Genomic DNA, 19,858 nt, shown 5'->3' on the forward strand with positions numbered 1-19,858 from the left:
TCATTTTCCCTCTTCTTCTTCTTCTTTTTTTTTTATTCACCAAGCGGTCGATTGCCTTGAAAAAACGGTCGACCGCCTTGGGAAAGCGGTCGACCGCCTTCCCTGCCCAAGTGGTCGATCGCCTTGGGAAAGCGGTCGACCAAGGCTTGGGCTTGGTCGACCGCTTGTCGACCAAGCCTGGGTTGACCCAAGCTTGGGTCGACCAAGCCGGGCAACCATTGTATATATATTTTATTGTGTAGTATTATTATCAAAAATATTGGTGGTTTAGTGGTTAGAGTCCAGAAGGATAGAGGTGAGTCAGGTTCGAATCCTGGAGAGGAGAGAGGGAAGGGAGAGAGAGGAGGAAAAATGAGTATTGGACATATGGCCTCCCAAAAGTGGATTAGGGCAAAATGGAGATATTAACCCGGTGTTATAAGGGAAAAATAAGGGATATAGACCTGGTCTTGTTTTTAATTCAATAGATAGACCTCTGATTGAAAAGACTATATTACCCATGCTTTAAATGTTTTATCTCTCCTCCTTCTTCTTTCACGTCTCTGCGTTGTTTTTTTTTTCTATCTTCTTTTCTCTCTCTCCCCTTCCTCATTTTCCCTCCTCTTTTTTTTTTTTTTGTTATATTCACCAAGCGGTTGACCGCCTTTCCTGCCCAAGCGGTCGACCAAGACTTGGGCTCGGTCGATCGCCTTGAAAAAGCGGTCGACCAAGGCTTGGGCTCGGTTCACTGCCCAAGCGGTCGACCGCTTGGGTCGACCAAGCCTGGGTTGACCCAAGCCTGGGTCGACTTAGCCGGGCTGCCCGGCTTGGTCGACCCAGGCTTGGGTCAACCCAAACCATTGTTTATATATTTTATTGTGTAGTATTATTATCAAAAATATTGGTGGTTTAGTGGTTAAAGTCTAGGAGGAGAGAGAAGTGCCATGTTTGAATCTTGGAGAGGAAGAGAGGAAAGGGAGGGAGGAGTGAAAATAAGAGTTGGACATAATTTTTTTTTTTTTACAAAAAAAAGACCAAATTACTCTTAATTGAGACCATTTGACTGAATTAAAAAGTCAAGAGTCCCTTTTATTGAATTAAAAACAAGACCAGGCCTATATATTTAAATGGCTCGTGTTATAAGTATGAACAAAAAGATTATATTGTCCATTATTTAAAATATAATATTTTTAAAAAAAACTATATTGTTTTTCATTTAAAATATTAAATAAAGTGGGTGCATGTTTTTTTTCTCTCCTCCTCTGCTTCTTTCTTCTTCTGTGCGTTCTTTTCTTTACTCTTTCTTCTTTATCATATTTTTGTATTTTTTCTTACTATTGTTCTACGCATTTTTTCGGTTTTTTTTTAAATATATTTTTAGCAAAATCGTGAAGAGATCGATCATCATTGATTTTTCAATTCACATGAAATTATTTCTAATTCATATGAACTGATTTTTGAATTTTTTTGGTTCACAAAGACTGATTTTCGACCGATTTTCAATTTATATCGAATGATCTCGACCGAATAGGTTGAGTTTGACTGATTTTGAAGAAATCTCGACTGGTCTCGACCGCCTTGTCGACTGATCTCGACCGAGTATGTTGATTTTGACTGATTTTGAAAAAATCTCGATTGGTGTCGATCGTTTTTCACTGCTTTTTGACCAATCTCGACTGCCTTATAATTGTGTATATATATTTTTGTTAGTAATAATAAATAAAAGCATTTGTGGTCCAGTGGTCAGAACCCAGGAGAAGAGAGGATAGCAGGGTTCGAACCCCTGAAAGAGCATTATAAAAAAAAAAAATAATAATAATAACTACCCATAAATTAATACCATTTGACTGAATTAAAAATTCAAGAGTATCTTCTACTAAATTTAAAACAAAACCAGGCTTATATATTTAATTAGCTGGTAAAGTACCTCCGATTTACCAATTTATTATTTTTTGTATTTTTCCCATGAACCTGTAACCCGGTTTCCCCTTCATCCACAAGTCGGAACACCATTACATAATTTTATGGGGGAAAACCTCGGTTCAGTTTTAAATGTTTGGACACATTCCTGGTTCAGTTCTAAATGTTTTTACGTTCCCGGTTACATCCCAAATGTTTCAAAAAAATTCTCGGTTCAGTTCTAAATATTTTTATGTTCCCGATTTCGTCCCAAATCTTTCACAAAAGTTACCGATTCGGACCTTTCGTCTACTCGTGGTTAAAACTAACAGAATACATCACGTGTCATTCAGACGTTGTAAAAGCCCCAAAATCTCATATTGAAATCCATGACTTTCGTTTCACTTATTCCATAGTTTTGTTTCTCACTCTGTTCACAATTCTCTGTGTCATAGTTGTCTTTCTGGCTCCTTCGACACCGCAAATGGCTCACATGAACACGATCATCATTCAAAAACTCCATGATTTCTTCCTCGACCTGTCTTCTGGATTCAAATTCCATAGATGGTTTGTCATATATGGACACCATGGATGGTGGAGGGGCGGGACAAGCATAAACGATGGAATTCCTATCTTTTCGGAGTTTTTAATGTCTCGTGCAGTCATCTTGGCATTCTTTTCTACCGAGTATCGCACGATTATACTCCAAACCTTAAGATCATCGTGCTCTCGCAAGATCCATATGGCCTCCTCGAGCTTCATAGTTCCTTCATTTGACCAATCGACGACAACATCCGTAGCTCTCTCCACACGAAACCAAGCCTCTTCAAGCCTTTGATCCAAATCGTGTTTTTCCTCTCCAAATAACGGATTTCATCTCGCAGTCCTTGAATGTTGTCTCCGAGGGACCACCAATAACCAACATGGCGTTTGACGAAGGCTAGAGGCCATATGTAACTAGGGATTTTTCTACTTTTGTGAGAAAGAAACAAAACTATATATGAAACAAGTGAAACGAAAGTCAGAGATTTCAATATGGGGTTTTAGGGTTTTTAAAACGTGTGAATGACACGTGATGTATTCTGTTAGTTTTAAGTTTTAACCTACGAGTAGACGGAAGGACCAAACCGGGAACTTTTAAGAAACATTTTGGATGAAATCGGGAACATAAAAACATTTAGGACTGAACCAAAAACTTTTGGAAAATATTTGGGACACAATCGGGAACGTAAAAATATTTAGGACTGAACCGAAAATTTATCCAAATATTTAGGACTGAACCAGAATTTTGTCCAATTTTGTGACGTTTAAGTTGGAGTGGTTCGATTTTTTTACGAATATTTTATTGTTATAAAAAAAATAAATTAAAAATCAATAGATCAATGTAGTTCTATGTTTACAACGCATGCGTTTTTTTTTTTTTTTTTGCGATTGATCATATTTATTTATTTTATATAGTAATCTTATAATCTTAATGGCACAGACATTAATGCAATCTATTTGAAAACCAATTTTCAGTATCCAGAAAACCCTTTTATGTTTTCGAAAAAAAAAACCACCCCCCTTTTATTTATTGATTTATATATTATATATTCTCAATTTATTCCATGTTTTTTTTAAAAGATGTTTTCAATTCATTCGATGCGTTTCAATGCACATTAAAGACAAGTTGGCAAAAATCCCATTTAGACTAGTAAACTGCAAATTAAAACACGCTTTAATTTATTTGATTGAAATGCATATCTTTAGGGCAGTGGGGTTTCAATCTTCTTGACCACAGTTTTGAGCTCCAGTTGAAGGCTGTGTCTTGTAGGCAGCAACACTATATCTTTCCAAACCGAACCCGGTTTGTTTATCTGGTCCGGGTCTAATTTGTTAAGCTCGTATATACATTCCGCTTCATCGTTCAAATTGGTTACTAAATCCAAACACTTGATATCGTCTGTGTCCACTAATATTTTGCTGGTTCCATCTTTCCATGCTATCAGCTGCATGCCCATACAATATAGTCAGTAAAAGAAAGATTCATGTACGGGGTCAAACGAGTGTTTGTAACCTCTAAAAAACGATTATATTGCAAGGAAAGAAAATTAAACTATCGAAGTATATATATATGTATATACCCTTGGTGGACCTCCAGGAGCATTTGTACAGTATAGTCTTGCATTATCCACAAGTTCACAGTATCTGGGAAATGCACTCGCGAATCTCTTGTGGGATTTCAACTGCGAATTCACCCTCACTGCTCTCCCTATTTGTATAGCTCTCCTGCACCACCATTAATTGAACCTTCTACATCTCAAAAAGCGGCCTCGATCGATCTTTTTTTTCCAAGAACACCGAATTCTAATTCAACCGCTCGTCAAAATACGCATGTTGGATCACTTAAAATTTTTGTACCTGATACCTCTGACGACAGCTAAATAAGCATCGCAAATGACTCCAACTAGCTCGATCCTATACGGCTTTCTGATCATGTTTTCTTCTCCCAGCTCGTCTTCTTCCAACGGAACCCAATAATTTTCGATAACCGTGCCGTCATCTGCAACCTTGTATCCTTCTCCCATTCTATACCGGTGCTTGTGCACATTTCTTGCCATGGTGATGGTCTGCTCGACGAAGGGAATCCATGATAAGGTCCCGTCCATGATCACGTCGCGCCCTTCGTTGAGTGCGGTCACTAGCAGTGATGATGCAGCATCAGTTGATGATTGATGTACCTACATATAATATATCATCAAGTGGAAGCATGCATGCATTGCATTGCACTTCAAAATCAATGCTGTCACAGTTTTATAATATCTACTCAAATGTATTATATAGTGTTGGTATATTAATTGTGTCCTACATCGGTTAAGTAAATATCCTGAGAGCCCTTAATATAGACAAGGGCAACCCTCACCTCTTGAGCTAGCTTTTGAGGTGAGTTAGGTTCAAGTTTAATTTCTAACATGGTATCAGAGCCCGAGTTCTACCATTATGTGTTGGACAGCCCATAGTTGGCCTCACCCGTCCCAAAGTTGGACACCCGTTAATATCTCCACGCTCTAGCTTTTGAGGTGAGTTAGGTCCAAGTTTAATTTCTAACATATAGTGAGTTAGGTTCAAGTTTAATTTCTAACATACAGTGATATGAAAGATATCATGAGACATTAATTGAACTCACAAGTTCAGCAGTTTGGAGCATGTCTCCATGATGACCACTTGAACTCAGAGCTTTGTATATTACATCCGTTTCTTTAAACGCATCCGCCTCCACAACCACCGCATTCGCCGCTGCTCCCGACCAAAATGGTCTAGTCCGAATGATCAAAATCAATAATGACCGAATAATTATATATATTAAATCGTAAAATAATTATTAAGAGTATGAAATATTTAATTAATATATATATGTTACTCTTTCATGATGTCTTTTAGAACAGTGCTCTTGCCGGCTCCCATTCCGCCGCCCATGAGTAGAAGAACGGGGCATCGCTCACTTAGAGCAACCGGTGCCATCACAGAAGAAGTATTCAGATCACTTGATATGTTGCCAATGGCTTTCATCTCTTCCACTAATGTGGAGAAAACCCTCGTCACTTTCAAGTTCTTTGTTATTTTATCGAACCTTTGTTTCCTGAAACCACTTAATTAATTCATGGGCAAAAGGAAACGTAAAATTAACATTCATCCAACGCGCAAAAATATGTACCGAGTTTTCCCACCAAAAATAATCGACCTACTTCGACCAGAATTTTGGAGCTCGAGTCAAAGTCCAATTCTAATTAATTCGAGTATTAGTATAATATTGGTTTCTTAGAGAAAATCACTCGAAATTAATTACGAGATGGAGATGGAGCTCGGGTACTGCTAAATTTGTTTTCAAGTCGAGCTCAAACAGTATTAATAGTATTAATTGTATCAATGCATGCATGGTCTAATAATCAAGGTTCTAATTAAAAGCGCAAAACATGACCAAACATTACGGTCAAGCTTCAAACTTCACAAGTTTAAGCGAGTTTAGAATAAGTTTTAAGCGTGAAGAAGTGTTTTTCATTTTTTGTATAATTTTACTTATATGAAATTATTTAATAGAATAATTAACATAACTTAAAGATTTTAAGAATAAATACACAAATTTTCAAGTTATAAAAATCGTAAATCTCAAATAACAAATTATCTAAAATAAAATGTTTGTGTTATGTCAAGTTTTATCTCTGGTAGTAAAAAAAGAAATGTATGAATTAGCAAATTTGTTTTTGATGCGTTGAATGTTTTTTTTTGAAAAAAAAACTTATGTTATTAAATATTTATCATTTAAAATAAAATTTAAAATAAAAATTAAAATTAAATATTATTTTTTTAAAAAAATTAATTTTTTTCAGGTTTTTTTGTACTTAATATGGTCTAACAAAGGGTTGACTACTTTTTTCACGTTTTTGTCAAAAGCGAAGCTTTTTGCTCACGTTTTACGCTTAATCGTATTTAAACAGCACTTTTTTGCGTTTTTTAGAACACTGCTAATAATTGATATTTGCACAAATTTGTTGGGCAAGAAAATTTTTAAGTGAGTTTTTGAAAATGCACAACAAGTGCATTGATTTCAAACCAAATTAAATATGAAAACAATATATTAAGAAGTCGCGTTTTCGTCCCGTGATCCCGTCCCTGAGTTGATTCCAATTTTTACTTCAAACTTCTCTCTAACAGAAAAAAAAATGAAAAAAGAAAACACAGAGTAACGGTGAATACGCTTGAAGAAAAAAGATCGAGTTTTCAACGAAAACTAATATTGAAACCACTTTAAAATGTGGATTCTTAAAATGTGGATTCTGATAAAGTAGTAGTTGTTTCTTTGCTGCATTCGTAACGGTTTCAATATTAATAGGGCCGATCAAGTCTTAGCCCATTGGCTAATAATGAGACTATGAGACCAACTAATGTCAAGTTCGATTCTCGTTTGTGAGTAGTTTTTTTTTTAAATTTATTTAGATAGATTTGCATGTTTTTTTTGTAATTTATCTGTTCGAGATAAACAAATCTTGAGTTCATGCTCAAATCTTATCAGTAGTGTAAACAATTATATTTTTTGTAATATGAATTAAGATTATACTTGTACTCTCAAAAAATATATATCATTAATAAGGTTGTTCAAAATATATCTATAACGAAGATCACACAATACATGGTTATATACTTTTGAAATTAAAAAAATTATTTCAAATGCACTAATAAAACGATCTTTTCCATGAAGAATAACTTTATAATTTTAAAGACAATATATGTAGGGATGAAAATTTTTCTTACGATTTCAAAGATCCGCGGGAAAAACCCGAAATGAGACGGGTATGGGATAGTTTTTCGAATATGAGTTTGGGTTCGGGGATTTTTAAAAATCCCCAAAATATTTTGGAACGAGTATATCTGAACCCGCCCCGATAATAATAATAAATATAAATATTTTTTTTTTATTAAATTTTATTAAATCTTTGAATAACATATAAATTATACTAAATAGTAAAATTAAAAATAATTGTATTTATTAGTTTGTATTATTTTTATACATTATATATAATGCATGAGCGTATGATAGAATAATTTTTATAATATAAAAATATTATTTGATTACGTAATATAAATAAACTATTAAGATTAATCATGTATATTTATTATTTATTTGAAAAATTTTGAAAAAAAAATATATTCTTACTAAAATTTTGATAATAATATTCTATTTTTTTAAAAAAAATTCATTCACTTAAAAATAAAATCTTGATTGATAGAGATATTTCTTATTCAAGATATTGTGATTAATTTTAAATTTTAATTTTACAATTAAATTTTGACACCAAATTTTTTTTATGTATTTTACAATAAAATTGACTAATAATATATATAAAAATAAAAATATATTTATATATATTCGGATACGAGGACGAACATGAAGATTACGGTAAGGTCGATGTCACCCGCAGGGTACTACCCTGCGGGTGACGTGACGGATCATGATTGAGTAAAATCAATGGACCCCACGTGAAACCCACTGATTTTAACCAATCATGATCATCCACGTCACCCGCAGGATAATACCATGCAGATAGCATTTACTAAACCGAAGATTACATCCCCGTATATAAAAATGGGAAATATTCTCAATTAAAAATAGCAGGGATGTGGACGGATTTTGTAACATCCGAAATTTTTAATACTTAAATTCGCATGCATAATTAGGGATTTTATTTATTTAGAATTTTAGATTATGGGTTAAATAATTATGTGAAATTATTTGTGCATGTTTTAAGTTATTTTAAGCATTTAACCCATAATTAGTGATTTTCATGATTTATGGAAATTTAATTGTTTTGATCGCGGAGACGGGACCGTGGACGGACGAGATACCAAAATATTTAGCCAAAAATATTTTATGAGTTCTATGAGCCTTAAAATAATATTTTAAGATATTTTGTCAAGAAAATTTTAGTATTTATTTATATATTTAATTAAGGATTGATTTTTAGTCAAAATTAGTCCCTTTATTGACTTTTATTAAATTTTAAAATTATCCTATATTAATATTTCGAGATTTGAGATATTTTATCAGATTGTTATTTTTATTTAAGAGTTTAAAATATTTTGTTAAGGTATAATATCTTTATATTGAGTAATATCTATTATTATTCAATTATCTACCAATATTTTAAACCTAAATCACTCCCTAATCTATTCTCAAAACCCCATCAGCCGACAACCCTTCTTCTCCCACCCCAATCTTCAATCTTTTCATCGGCTTCCCACAGAAAACTCCATAGCCTCGTTTGTTCAAGCTTCAAGTTAGGTTGTTCGTCGTCCCGGAATCGTCACCTTCGCCTTTTTTCTCTTCAAACATCGGTGAAAGGCATGTTTTTCTTCCAAATTTTTGTACCTATCAGATATTATAGAGTGTGTATTGTGTAGCATCGATTTTTCTTCAAATTTTCAGATTTAAGGATCGGTTTTGATGTTCATGACATGTTTATGCATTTGTTTGATCATGACTCACGTTTTCTTCCAACATGGTACGACCAACTGCTGGTGCATGTCTAGGTGGGTGTGTTAGGGTCCCTAGGGTCGAGATTGGTCAGGTTTTATGGGTGTAACAGGCTGGAACCGAAGCCATCTATTTCTGATGCGCAACAGGTTGCAGTTTGAGCGGTTTTAGGAGAATGGTTCGTGTGCACTGGTGAAGACGAGTTTGAGGGTGATTCCAATTGGGTTAGAACCCCAAGACCTTGGGGAAGGTTGTACAAGTAATTTTTCCGGCCGGTGGTTGCCGGAGATGAGCGGCCGAACGGCCTGAAGCCTCTGGTCGCGTTCTGCGCGTGAGCAGAAACTAGGGGTAGATTGTTTTGGTTCGTTCTCCCTCTACAGAGATCCGTTTGAGGTAAAATTTATGGGGTTAGAACCGTCTTGATGTTGGTTAAGTATGGGCGGTAGTTTCATGGCCAAAGGTGGCCGAAGCAGGCGGCACGGTTAGTTTTTCTAAAGCCGTTCAGGGCTGCTCACGGCCGCAGCACAAGGAGAGATAGAGTTTCGGGTTTTAGGGTTCTAGGTGCTTTCCGGGTCGGGTCATGGGTCCGGGTCGGTTTCAGTAAGTCATGGGTCAAGTCTAGTGGGTTCGGGTCCGGGTTAAGTTAGTCGGGCTCGGGTATTTTATTTTTAAGTTAATTATTAAGTTAAAGTGTTTTAATTGGGCTAATTAGATTAATTAAATTAATGGGCTACATTTAAGTTTCTTAATGGGCTTGAATAATTTTTTTAAGTTAGTCCAATAATTTTTATGGGCTTTGGAGCCCACGGAAATTATTGGGCCAGTCTTTGGGCTTTTAGGCCCATTGAGCCAGATTAAGTTGTTATTGGGCCAAGTATGTGCTAATGGGCTTTAATTAATTAATTGGGCTTAGAAATATAATTTTGGGCTTAAGTATGTTAATGGGTCAGTCTCAGTATTAATGGGCCAGATTTAAGTAATTGGGCTTGAGTGTTAGGGCCAGCAGTCAGTACAATCCATGAGAAATTTGCATGTGTCCTGAATATATATATTTAATTATTTTTATGCATGGAAGTTATTTTAATAATTATATGTTAGTATGAAATTTAAATTAAATATATATGAAGGACACACATTTTATTTAAGTACATGTATTCATGAAATAATTTTTATGCATGATTTAATGTTTAAGGTTGAGCAAAAGAAAATATTTTATGTTGGAAGTTGAAGTAGTGTGACAATTTAAGGGGGACTCGTCCCCATATGTGAACTATTGAAGGGCAGTTTACTGCCAATTTGAAAGGTGATTCGTCACCGCCACGTACGTTGGTTTCCACGCTGATCAGTATTTAATGTATGATTTAAGGTTACACTATGGATACAACCATGCGATGTTAGAAAATACTTTGCTCAACAATGTTTATGTATTATTATGATATTCAAGTTTAATTTAAGTTTATGTTATGTTCATGATATTTTAAGCATGCTCATTCATGTATATGTTATGTATTAGTATTAAAGTGATTTAAATTATTTTAAACCCTTGATATGTTAGCATGTTGGGCCTCTAGGCTCACTACACTGGTATGGTGCAGGTGAGTACGTAGAGGACATAGTACCCACCGGAGGCGAGGACATATGAGTGGACATGCAGTGATCCCCCGCGGCCGTCGTCTGAGTCTTTATGATTATGTTTTTATGGAATATTAAACATGTCGTTCTTTTTATTCATTTTCAGTGGTTGGTACTAGTACATATTTTTATTGAAATATTTTCAGTGCATGCAAACTTTTATTTAATTGTTTAGAACAACATTTTTATTTAATGCATGACTCAGACATTTAATTTATTAAATGCTGCATTTTATTTGAGCTATTTTTAAATCTGTTTATTTTTGTGCATATATATATGGACATGTATGTACATCTATTTTAATTAGTATTTTAAATAAAAAAAAATTCCACATTTATTAATATTAAATGTTTCAGATTTTGTATTCGGGCGACGCGAAATACTAAATAAAAAGCATTAATAGGCGCAGTTGACTAAGGGCTGGGGTTGTTATTTGTGCCAACAGCTAACCACTTCGTACGTTGAACTTTATTGATCACAATAATTTTTTGTACTTAATTCTGAAAATATGCGTGGTCATTTTTGGATCTATTTATTATCAATAAATTAGATGTTTTTATTTGGTTTGAACAGAAAGATCAATGTAACATATAATATTATGAAAGTTTTTGTGCTTCACAAGGCAGTTCGGATCGATCCTTTATTTGAAACAATATTATCTACTTCATTCAAAAATAAATATCACAATATTCCTATAGTTTATTTCATCAATTTTTAAAGAGTAATTCCGAAAAATAAAATCATAATAAGATTAATATTAATTTGTCATAACAATATTGTTTGCGTCGTAGTTAATGAGCTGTCATTTTTATATTTTATTGTTTTGGTCACATCAAATGGTACCGTGCATTAATTGAATTTGTTTGAGTGGATGGATTTCAGATAGGGACATCCTAAGCTTTATGACCAACTTTTATTTAAATTTTATTACACGCCTATATATATTTAATCTGGAACTCAATAATTACAATTATAAATCAAGTTATTGGCAGCTAATCAAGTAATTGACTTCAATCTATTCTTTATTTTCTTTTGAGATTAGTTAAATAAATGCAGAACAAAAAGGTGGGTCCCTTCTGCCAACCAACTTGTAAAAATATTACTATAGTCCGAGTATAGACACATTTTATTTGTTGATATTATAATATATAATTTATGTACCAAGATATTCACGAGTACTATAAATAATTTGAATATATATTTTTTAAAAATAAAAATTCATGAAGAATCAAGACTGCTAATGAAATACTAACCTTGTAGCTGCCAGCACCAAATTTTTAAGCCTTTTCTGATCATAATCAGCACTCAATACCTAACGAATAAAAAATATATTAAAGTTAATTAACAGCACATGATCAATTCCATTAATGATTAATTATTATATATCAATCATTCAAGAATATTATTAATTGATCTTCTTCCTTCTGAATCTTCAACATATGAATATCCTAGGAAAGAAAGAAAATCAAAGATATGAATGCAAATACGTAAATTAGAATCAATTCAAGAAACTATCTAGAAACCTGATTGATCATAACAGGAGCTTGACTCCAATGAAAAGCGAAATATCCAACGATGCATCTCTCGAATTCTTCAACTAATTTGACATACAATTCCTCAGCATTTGCTTCATTGTTCAAATACTCGTATATCTTCTCGTCAACTCCTTTGGACCTTTTCAAGTATTCGTCCGCTAGTTTTATCAACTGCGGACATTCTTTTCCATCTTCAAATCCCATTTGCCTTGCTGCAAATTTATTAATAATATCATGTCTATATGTATAAGCTGATGACTGTTTTATAATTTATGATACTAAAGTAGTGTTTTAGAGAACTAAGCACTTTTCAATTTTCTTTTTTACAAATTTTGAAATTTTGTAAAGGAAAAGTTGAGAAATGTTTTTTAAAAGTTCTCTGGAACGCTACCTAGCTAATTACCAAGATAATGCGAGAATCTTTCGATCTTGGCAAGGCGGCCGGACCCCGTCCGGTCCAAGAGCGGAGCAAGGAGGTTATCATGATGATGCTCGGCGGGTTTCTCCTTGCGGCGGTGGAGATGTATAATCACGGCGGAGAGCAACCCAATGGATGCCGTAGCTGCGAGAGGAGCAAAAAGCCTCCCGCCGCCGCCGTAACCTCCATCTGCAAACAAATTAATTAAATCGCACATTATCTCTGAAATCAATGGATTATTGCACATAAAAATTAATCAAAGAGATAAAAAAGATTAATACCCCCATGCATGGCTACTGAGTTGACTCTCTTGGATGGGAATTACTCTTCAGATCTGTGGTGATGTTAGAAATCTTTAATGGCCTACACACAATGATTTTGATTTTTGAGACACCATCTCTTATCCAATTTTTATGCCCAAATGATAGAAAATAAATAATTAGTCTACGTTCTCCGGGTGTTCACCTGATATTTTGTCAGGTCAACTTCACGAAAAATTTGATTGGTTTTATTTTTAGTAAATCATTAATGATTTCAATGAGAAGTTCCTAAAATAATTATCTAGACTGTTAATTCCTCAAAAAAATTATGGTTAAATTCGTTTATCATTAAACGCAAAAGTAAATATAAAAAAAAAAATTAAAACTAATTTTTATTGATATTTTTTGTGTTAATTTATATACGTTTGTCCAAAAAAATAAAATTTGACGGTGTTTATCAAATTTCTGTAACAAATGATGTTCCGTTTTTACTTTTTAAATTTTTATTACATATCTTCGTAAATTTTTTATTATATCTTAAAAAACTAAAAAAAAATTAATTAAGCATAATATCTGTTGGGATACAATAATTGTCCTCGTTGGGTAGAGCGATCGAATCATGGTGCTTGGGCTGATGTGCGGTCTAAAAGATTTGAGTTCCACCATTACCACCAGTTATAACTTTTGGTAAAACGACAAGTATTCGGTCCTACAACATCTTCAAAAAATTATTAATGTGTGAAAAAAATTATTTATCATAGTCATAGTTAATATATTTGTATATTTATTAAAATTTTATAAAATAAAAGCAAAAATAAACAAAAATTAATATTATTATTTATCCACATAACGTAAATAATTCAAAGGAGTTGACGAGAAGATTTAATAACATAGAAATCTTAATTTTATCTTATGTTAAGATAATGTGTATAATATATCAAATTTATATAATATGTCAAATTTAAAAACAAATTTGATATATTATTATTATACACAATATCTTAACATAAACCAAAATTTTTCACATCCATTATTTCATATATTTTCGTGAAAACAAAAATTTGTCTAATATTTTGTATAACCATACCTTAGCAACATTTGGGATCAATTATAAATAATTTATGATCAAAATAAAATATTTTTTATTTTATTTATATATGATAAAATATTATGGAAAACTTTTACAAATATTTAACTTTAAGTTGTTGACATATAAAATTATTTAATTTGATGGTTTTTAAGGTCAAAAAAGATTTTATTATATAAGAAAAAATATTATAAGGGTAATCATGTCTAATAATATATTATTTAAATAAAGTGTAGTGTTATTATCAATTTTTGGAATGTAAATATTAACAATATCCTAAAAATAATAATTTAACCTAAATTTAAGAGTTTAAATTTGGTTTGAACACGTGTAATTTATGAAAATATAAATTTTTAGATATCCAACTATTATTCTTAATCTTAACCTAAAAATATATTGCCAACTAGAGCGGAAGGTTATTTTTTTTATCGGTGATTCAGGGGAATTAATGATATGTTATAATTCCCAGCTCATAAACGTTAATGGATTAAAAATTGCTTTTGCTTTTGCTTTTGCTTATGCTTTTTCCGATTAAAGCTATGATTTGTTTTGTGCATTATTGTCCTTGAAGCTTTTATTAAAACAATATATTGAATTTGAATTGGTGCATTTAAATAAATCAATTCCTCGTCAACTAGCTATAGAATCATAAGCTAAGACACCGTTCTGTTCACCATATTATGTATAATTCATATCATCTCATCTCACGTTTTTCTTATCATATTATTTATCTATATATTAACTATTTATTTTACATCATCAAATCATTAATTATTTATAATAAATCAATCAAATCATTGAATTTAAATTACTATATTACTCTTATAAATAATATAATTTTTATTTTATTTATTGTTAGAAGGACAAAATAGTCATTTAACATATTTATATAAAATTTAATCAATCAAATCAAATAAACTATAATCTATCAATCAAATCTAATACTATTTTAACTATCATTTCTTATTACATTATATTATTTATCTATGTATTACTTATGACTGACTGATTTTATAATATTCTCTGTGTTTCGACCCGAAATGACCCTTTTGGATTGCTTTCCATTTCTTTGTCTGGGAGTTTTGCAGTCAAGGGCGGAGCCACACTTGTGGCTAGGGGTGGATTTTCGGTATACCGTATAAAAAAATATTGATATGAAAAAAATTCATACTGGTACCGATATCAAAATTTTGAAATTTTTGTATAGAAAAATCCAGTCTCATACCGTATAGATATAAAAAAAAAATCGATATACAAAAAAAATGTCTATATATCGAAAACATTTCGGTACGGTATCCCAAAAATTCGGTATTTTTGTTCGGTATCCCAGCCTTAATTGTGACAAATTTTTTCAAATTTTTGTATATATAAATTTTGAAAATTTTTGGATTAATTTAGTATTAGCCCGGGTAGCTCAATTGAAAATATTAAAGGATTCGAAAGCTTAAAATTTTAGCCCGGGTAGACTAGGAATCCTGGCTCCGCCATTGTTTGCAGTGATTCTTGTTAATAAGGTGTATTCCGAATTCTGAAGAACTTGTACAACAACAGCAACAATAGCAGCAACTAGTTGAGGCGAGAGAATCTCTCTATCCGCAAGACGAAATTGCCCGTTAACAGTGCTCAATGTTGGCGACAATCGTCCCTAAGATACAACGACTAACGATCGTGATATAGCAGCACTACAAATATCACGAACTTCAGCGAACAAAAATAAGTTTCAACTTTTGTTTTTTTGAAAGTGAGGGAGAGATTTTGCAGAAATCTGATGTATACGTTATCAGATGTTTCTATATCTCATTATACGTTATAACTGATCATATAGATAGCCTAAGACTTCAAACAATACGTCTTATGGCCTAAGGATGCAACCCATGACAGAAAAAGCCCAGAAATAGATGCAACTTTTCGGATTGTAGAGGGCGCGCTCGGTCGGTTATTTTTTACCGATCGAGCGCCCCACTTTTGACAGACTTTCTGTCTCGCTCAAATAAGGGTGCGCTCGGTCGGTAAAATTTGGCGGACCGAGCGCCCAACTTTTCTGAATCCCACTGTCTCGCAAGGTGAGGGCTGCGCTCGGTCGGTCATTTTTGACCGCTCGGGCGCATTAAATTTTTTTTTTCTTTTATCAATTAAATTTTATCCAAAAAGAATAATTGATCATAAGATCTCGCCGAGCCGAGCCGAGCCGAGCCGGCCGGCCGCGCGTGTGTGTTTGTTGCATCGATTAGCGTTTTTCCATTTTACAAAACATCTAGTGCCCTAAGGGCCCAATCCCATAATCCAAAGTTGGATTATATAAGGTGAACAACAAATTGGAGTTGTTCTAATGTGGGACAACCAATTCCCCATTCCCTCCAATTTATTTCACCAAATTCAAATTATTTGTAACACTTGGGACAAACTTTTCAAGCCATTTGGGACAAGCTTTTCAAGCCCATTATTTCCACAATTCATTCAATAACAATTTTCAACAATCCCCCACATGAATGAATTTCACGTATATTAGCATTCTCACTAAAAAGTCATTTTGAGTTATTGTTACATCAGGATAGGTAGCTTGTGGCTTTGAACCTACCGTAGTAAAATACTATCGGATTTACTAGTTGCATAGTGACGCGATGTCTTGAACTAGTCAACCGTTTACGTAAACCAAGACAATAGTACTTACATAACAATACTCTAACATATTTTGTTCTCACGTTGTGTCCATTTCGGCCCTGGACCATATCTTAGATTCATAAGTGTTGCAATAAAAGCGGCCAATACTTTGCACTTATATAGGTGATCTCTTATAAAGAGTATCCTGCGTTACTCCACCTCATATATATAGGAATCATTAAAAGAAAACTTAACCTCACCACATTTTGCATGTCATTTATACTTGGATATTTCAGGAATGAGCAAGTAACAATTCCAAGCACTCAAACTAATATTTATAACTTAGTTGTCCCATTAAACCAAGGTTTTGGGATCTCCAATTCTCAAGGTTGGGTTACCACTATAAATATTTTAATTTGTGGATTTTAAACCTATTCCTCCAAGTAGTTTGTACATTTGATCTCTATTTATACTTTTTTTAAGCGGATCCGCAAGGTTTTCCTTCGACTTCATATAGTCAACCGAAATAAACCCATTCGAGATCAATTGTCTTATGGTATTATGTCTCCGACGAATATGTCGAGATTTACCATTGTATATACTACTTTGTGCTCTTCCTATTGCTGACTGGTTGTCACAATATATCGTAATGGAAGACACCGGTTTATTCCAACATGGAATATCTTCGAGAAAGTTTCAAGGCCACTCGGCTTCTTCTCCAGCTTTATCTAGAGCAATGAACTCGGACTCCATAGTCGACCGAGCTATACAAGTTTGTTTAGAGGATCTCCATGACACCGCCCCTCCACCGATTGTGAACACATATCCACTCGTAGACTTGGAGTTTTTTATGTCAGAAATCCAATTTGCGTCACAATATCCTTCTAGGACTGCAGGATATTTTGTATACATTATTCCATAACTAGAAGTGTATTTCAAATATCCAAGCACTCTCATTAGTGCTTTCCAATGATCCTCACTTGGATTACTCGTGAACCGACTAAGTTTGTTTACAGTATATGTAAGATCAGGACGGGTACAGTTAGTTAAGTACATTAAAATTCCTATCACCCTTATATATTCCACTTGTGAAACATGTTCTCCTCTATTTTTGGCTAAATGTGTACCCAACTCCATAGGTGTTCTAGCCGGAGCACGATTTGTGGCATTAAATCGTTCAAGAACCTTTTCTACATAATGAGTTTGGGATGACATAATTCCAGCAGGAAGTCTAGAAACTTTAATCCCTAGAATTATATCACACAATCCCAAATCTTTCATATCAAAATGTTGTCTCAACATCTTCTTGGTTTTCACAATCAATTCATGGTTGTTTCTCATGATTAACATGTCATCTACATAAAGACAAACAATTACATATGCATTTGTAGTACCTTTAATATAGACACATTTGTCACATTCATTTATTGTGAAACCATTTGACAACAAGCAGTGTCAAACTTTTGATGCCACTGTTTAGGTGCTTGTTTAAGTCCATACAATGACTTGACAAGTTTACACACTTTTTGTTCTTTTTCGGGTACAACAAACCCTTCTGGTCGTTTTATATATATTTCTTTTTCCAACTCTCCATTCAAAAACGCTGTTTTAACATCCATTTGGTGTATCTCAAGATCATGCAATGCTGCAATAGCTATGAGAATACGAATGGATGTTATTCTAGAAACCGGAGAGTAGGTATCGAAGAAATCATATCCCTCCTTTTGTCTAAAACCTTGAACCACTAGTCGAGCTTTATATTTATCTATAGATCCATCTTCTTTGTATTTCCTTTTAAGAATCCACTTGGATCCCAAAGGTTTACATCCTGGAGGGAGATCAACCAAATTCTATGTATGATTATGCATGATGAAATCTATTTCATTTTGTATGGATTCCTTCCAAAAAGGAGCCTCATAATTTGATAAAATCTCTTGAAGAGTTATTGGTTCATTATCTAACATGTATGATAGAAAATCAGGACCAAACGACTTTTCAACTCGTGCACGCTTGCTGCGTCTTGGTTCTTCTTTGGTTTGTGGAGTTTCAATTGTATTTTCATAAGTTCGCTTGTTCGAACTTATTTCTTTCCTTTCTTTACAAGGAAATATATTTTCAAAGAATACAACATTCCTTGATTCCATGATTGTGCCTTCATTTACATCAGGAATTGTTGACTTATGCACTAAGAATCGATATGCACCACTATTATATGCATAACCAATAAATATGCAGTCAACCGTTTTAGGCCTAATTTTTATTTGTTTTGGCTTAGGTACTTCTACTTTAGCCAAGCACCCCCACACTTTGAGGTATTGGTAAGAAGGTTTACAACATTTCCACTGTTCATACGGTGTTTCATCTTTCCCTTTGATTGGAATCTTGTTTAGAATGTGAGTTGCTGAGATAATCGCTTCACCCCACATATTTTGAGGTAAGCCAGAATTTATTAACAACGCGTTCATCATTTTCTTTAATGTTCGATTCTTGCGTTCTGCAACGCCATTAGATTGAGGTGAGTAAGGGGCTGTCGTTTGATGAATGATATCCAAAGTTGAGCAAAATTCTTCAAAAGGAGCCACATACTCTACACCTCGATCACTTCGAATCATTTTAATCTTTGAACTTCGTTGATTTTCAATCTCAGTCTTATATTTATTGAAAGTTTCAATTGCTTGATCTTTTCTTTTCAATAAATATACATAACAAATCTGGTGAAATCATCAATGAATTTTATAAAGTACTTATTTTCACCTCGTGTTTGTACTATTTTTAAATCACATATATCAGTATGTATTAATTCAAGTGGCGTAGTACTTCTCGTGACATTATGAAATGGAGCTTTAACAATTTTCGCTTCAACACAAATCTCACACTTATGTTGTGGATTTCTTTTAAACGTATGTATTACATTTAAATTTGCAAGTCGTTGCAACGTATTGAAGTTAACATGTCCTAATCGTTCATGCCATAATTCATAGCTTTCAAGCAAGTAAGCAGAACCAACAACTTTATTCTTCGGCTCAGGGCGGATAACATTCATTACATTCAATTTAAAGAGACCACTATCTTGGTACCCTTTACCAAAAAATACACCAGATTTTTTCAACACAAACTTATCAGACTCAAACACCATTCTAAACCCTGCCTTGCTCAAAAGATAGCCCGAAACTAAATTCTTACGAATGTCAGACACATGTAGCACATTTTTTAGCGTCATCTCCTTTCCCGACGTCATCTTCAACACTACATTGCCAACTCCAACGACATTCGAAGTTGCAGAGTTTCCCATGAACAATGTTCTATCACCAACGGTGGCATATGTGGAATACATATCTTTATCGGCACAAATGTGGCTCGTAGAGCCGGTATCAATCCACCATCCTCTTGGATCATCCACCATGTTGGTCTCACAAATAACAACACTAATATCAATAT

At 33.5% G+C, this 19,858-nt stretch overlaps 1 protein-coding gene across 3 annotated transcripts; it reads right to left on the minus strand.

The window, feature by feature from the left end:
* Positions 1 to 3,488: 3,488 nt before the first annotated feature.
* LOC140860543 (calmodulin calcium-dependent NAD kinase-like) lies at positions 3,489 to 12,911 on the minus strand. 3 transcript variants are annotated; one of them, XM_073263548.1, is made up of 9 exons: positions 12,754 to 12,911; positions 12,458 to 12,661; positions 12,043 to 12,266; positions 11,773 to 11,831; positions 5,279 to 5,488; positions 5,045 to 5,174; positions 4,279 to 4,598; positions 4,002 to 4,146; positions 3,489 to 3,866 (listed from the first exon to the last, which is right to left on the minus strand). In XM_073263548.1, exons 1-9 carry the CDS (start codon positions 12,761 to 12,763, stop codon positions 3,624 to 3,626), a joined length of 1,545 nt encoding a protein of 514 aa, XP_073119649.1. In that variant the 5' UTR covers positions 12,764 to 12,911; the 3' UTR covers positions 3,489 to 3,623. The 3 variants fall into 3 exon arrangements, with proteins under 3 accessions (XP_073119649.1, XP_073119650.1, XP_073119648.1); XM_073263547.1 differs by having other exon boundaries at positions 3,490 to 3,866; positions 5,279 to 5,497; XM_073263549.1 differs by lacking the exon at positions 12,754 to 12,911 and having other exon boundaries at positions 5,279 to 5,497; positions 12,446 to 12,585.
* Positions 12,912 to 19,858: the final 6,947 nt, after the last annotated feature.

This window comes from Henckelia pumila, chromosome 4, assembly GCF_033568475.1.
Source record: "Henckelia pumila isolate YLH828 chromosome 4, ASM3356847v2, whole genome shotgun sequence".
Taxonomy (NCBI): Eukaryota; Viridiplantae; Streptophyta; class Magnoliopsida; order Lamiales; family Gesneriaceae; genus Henckelia; species Henckelia pumila.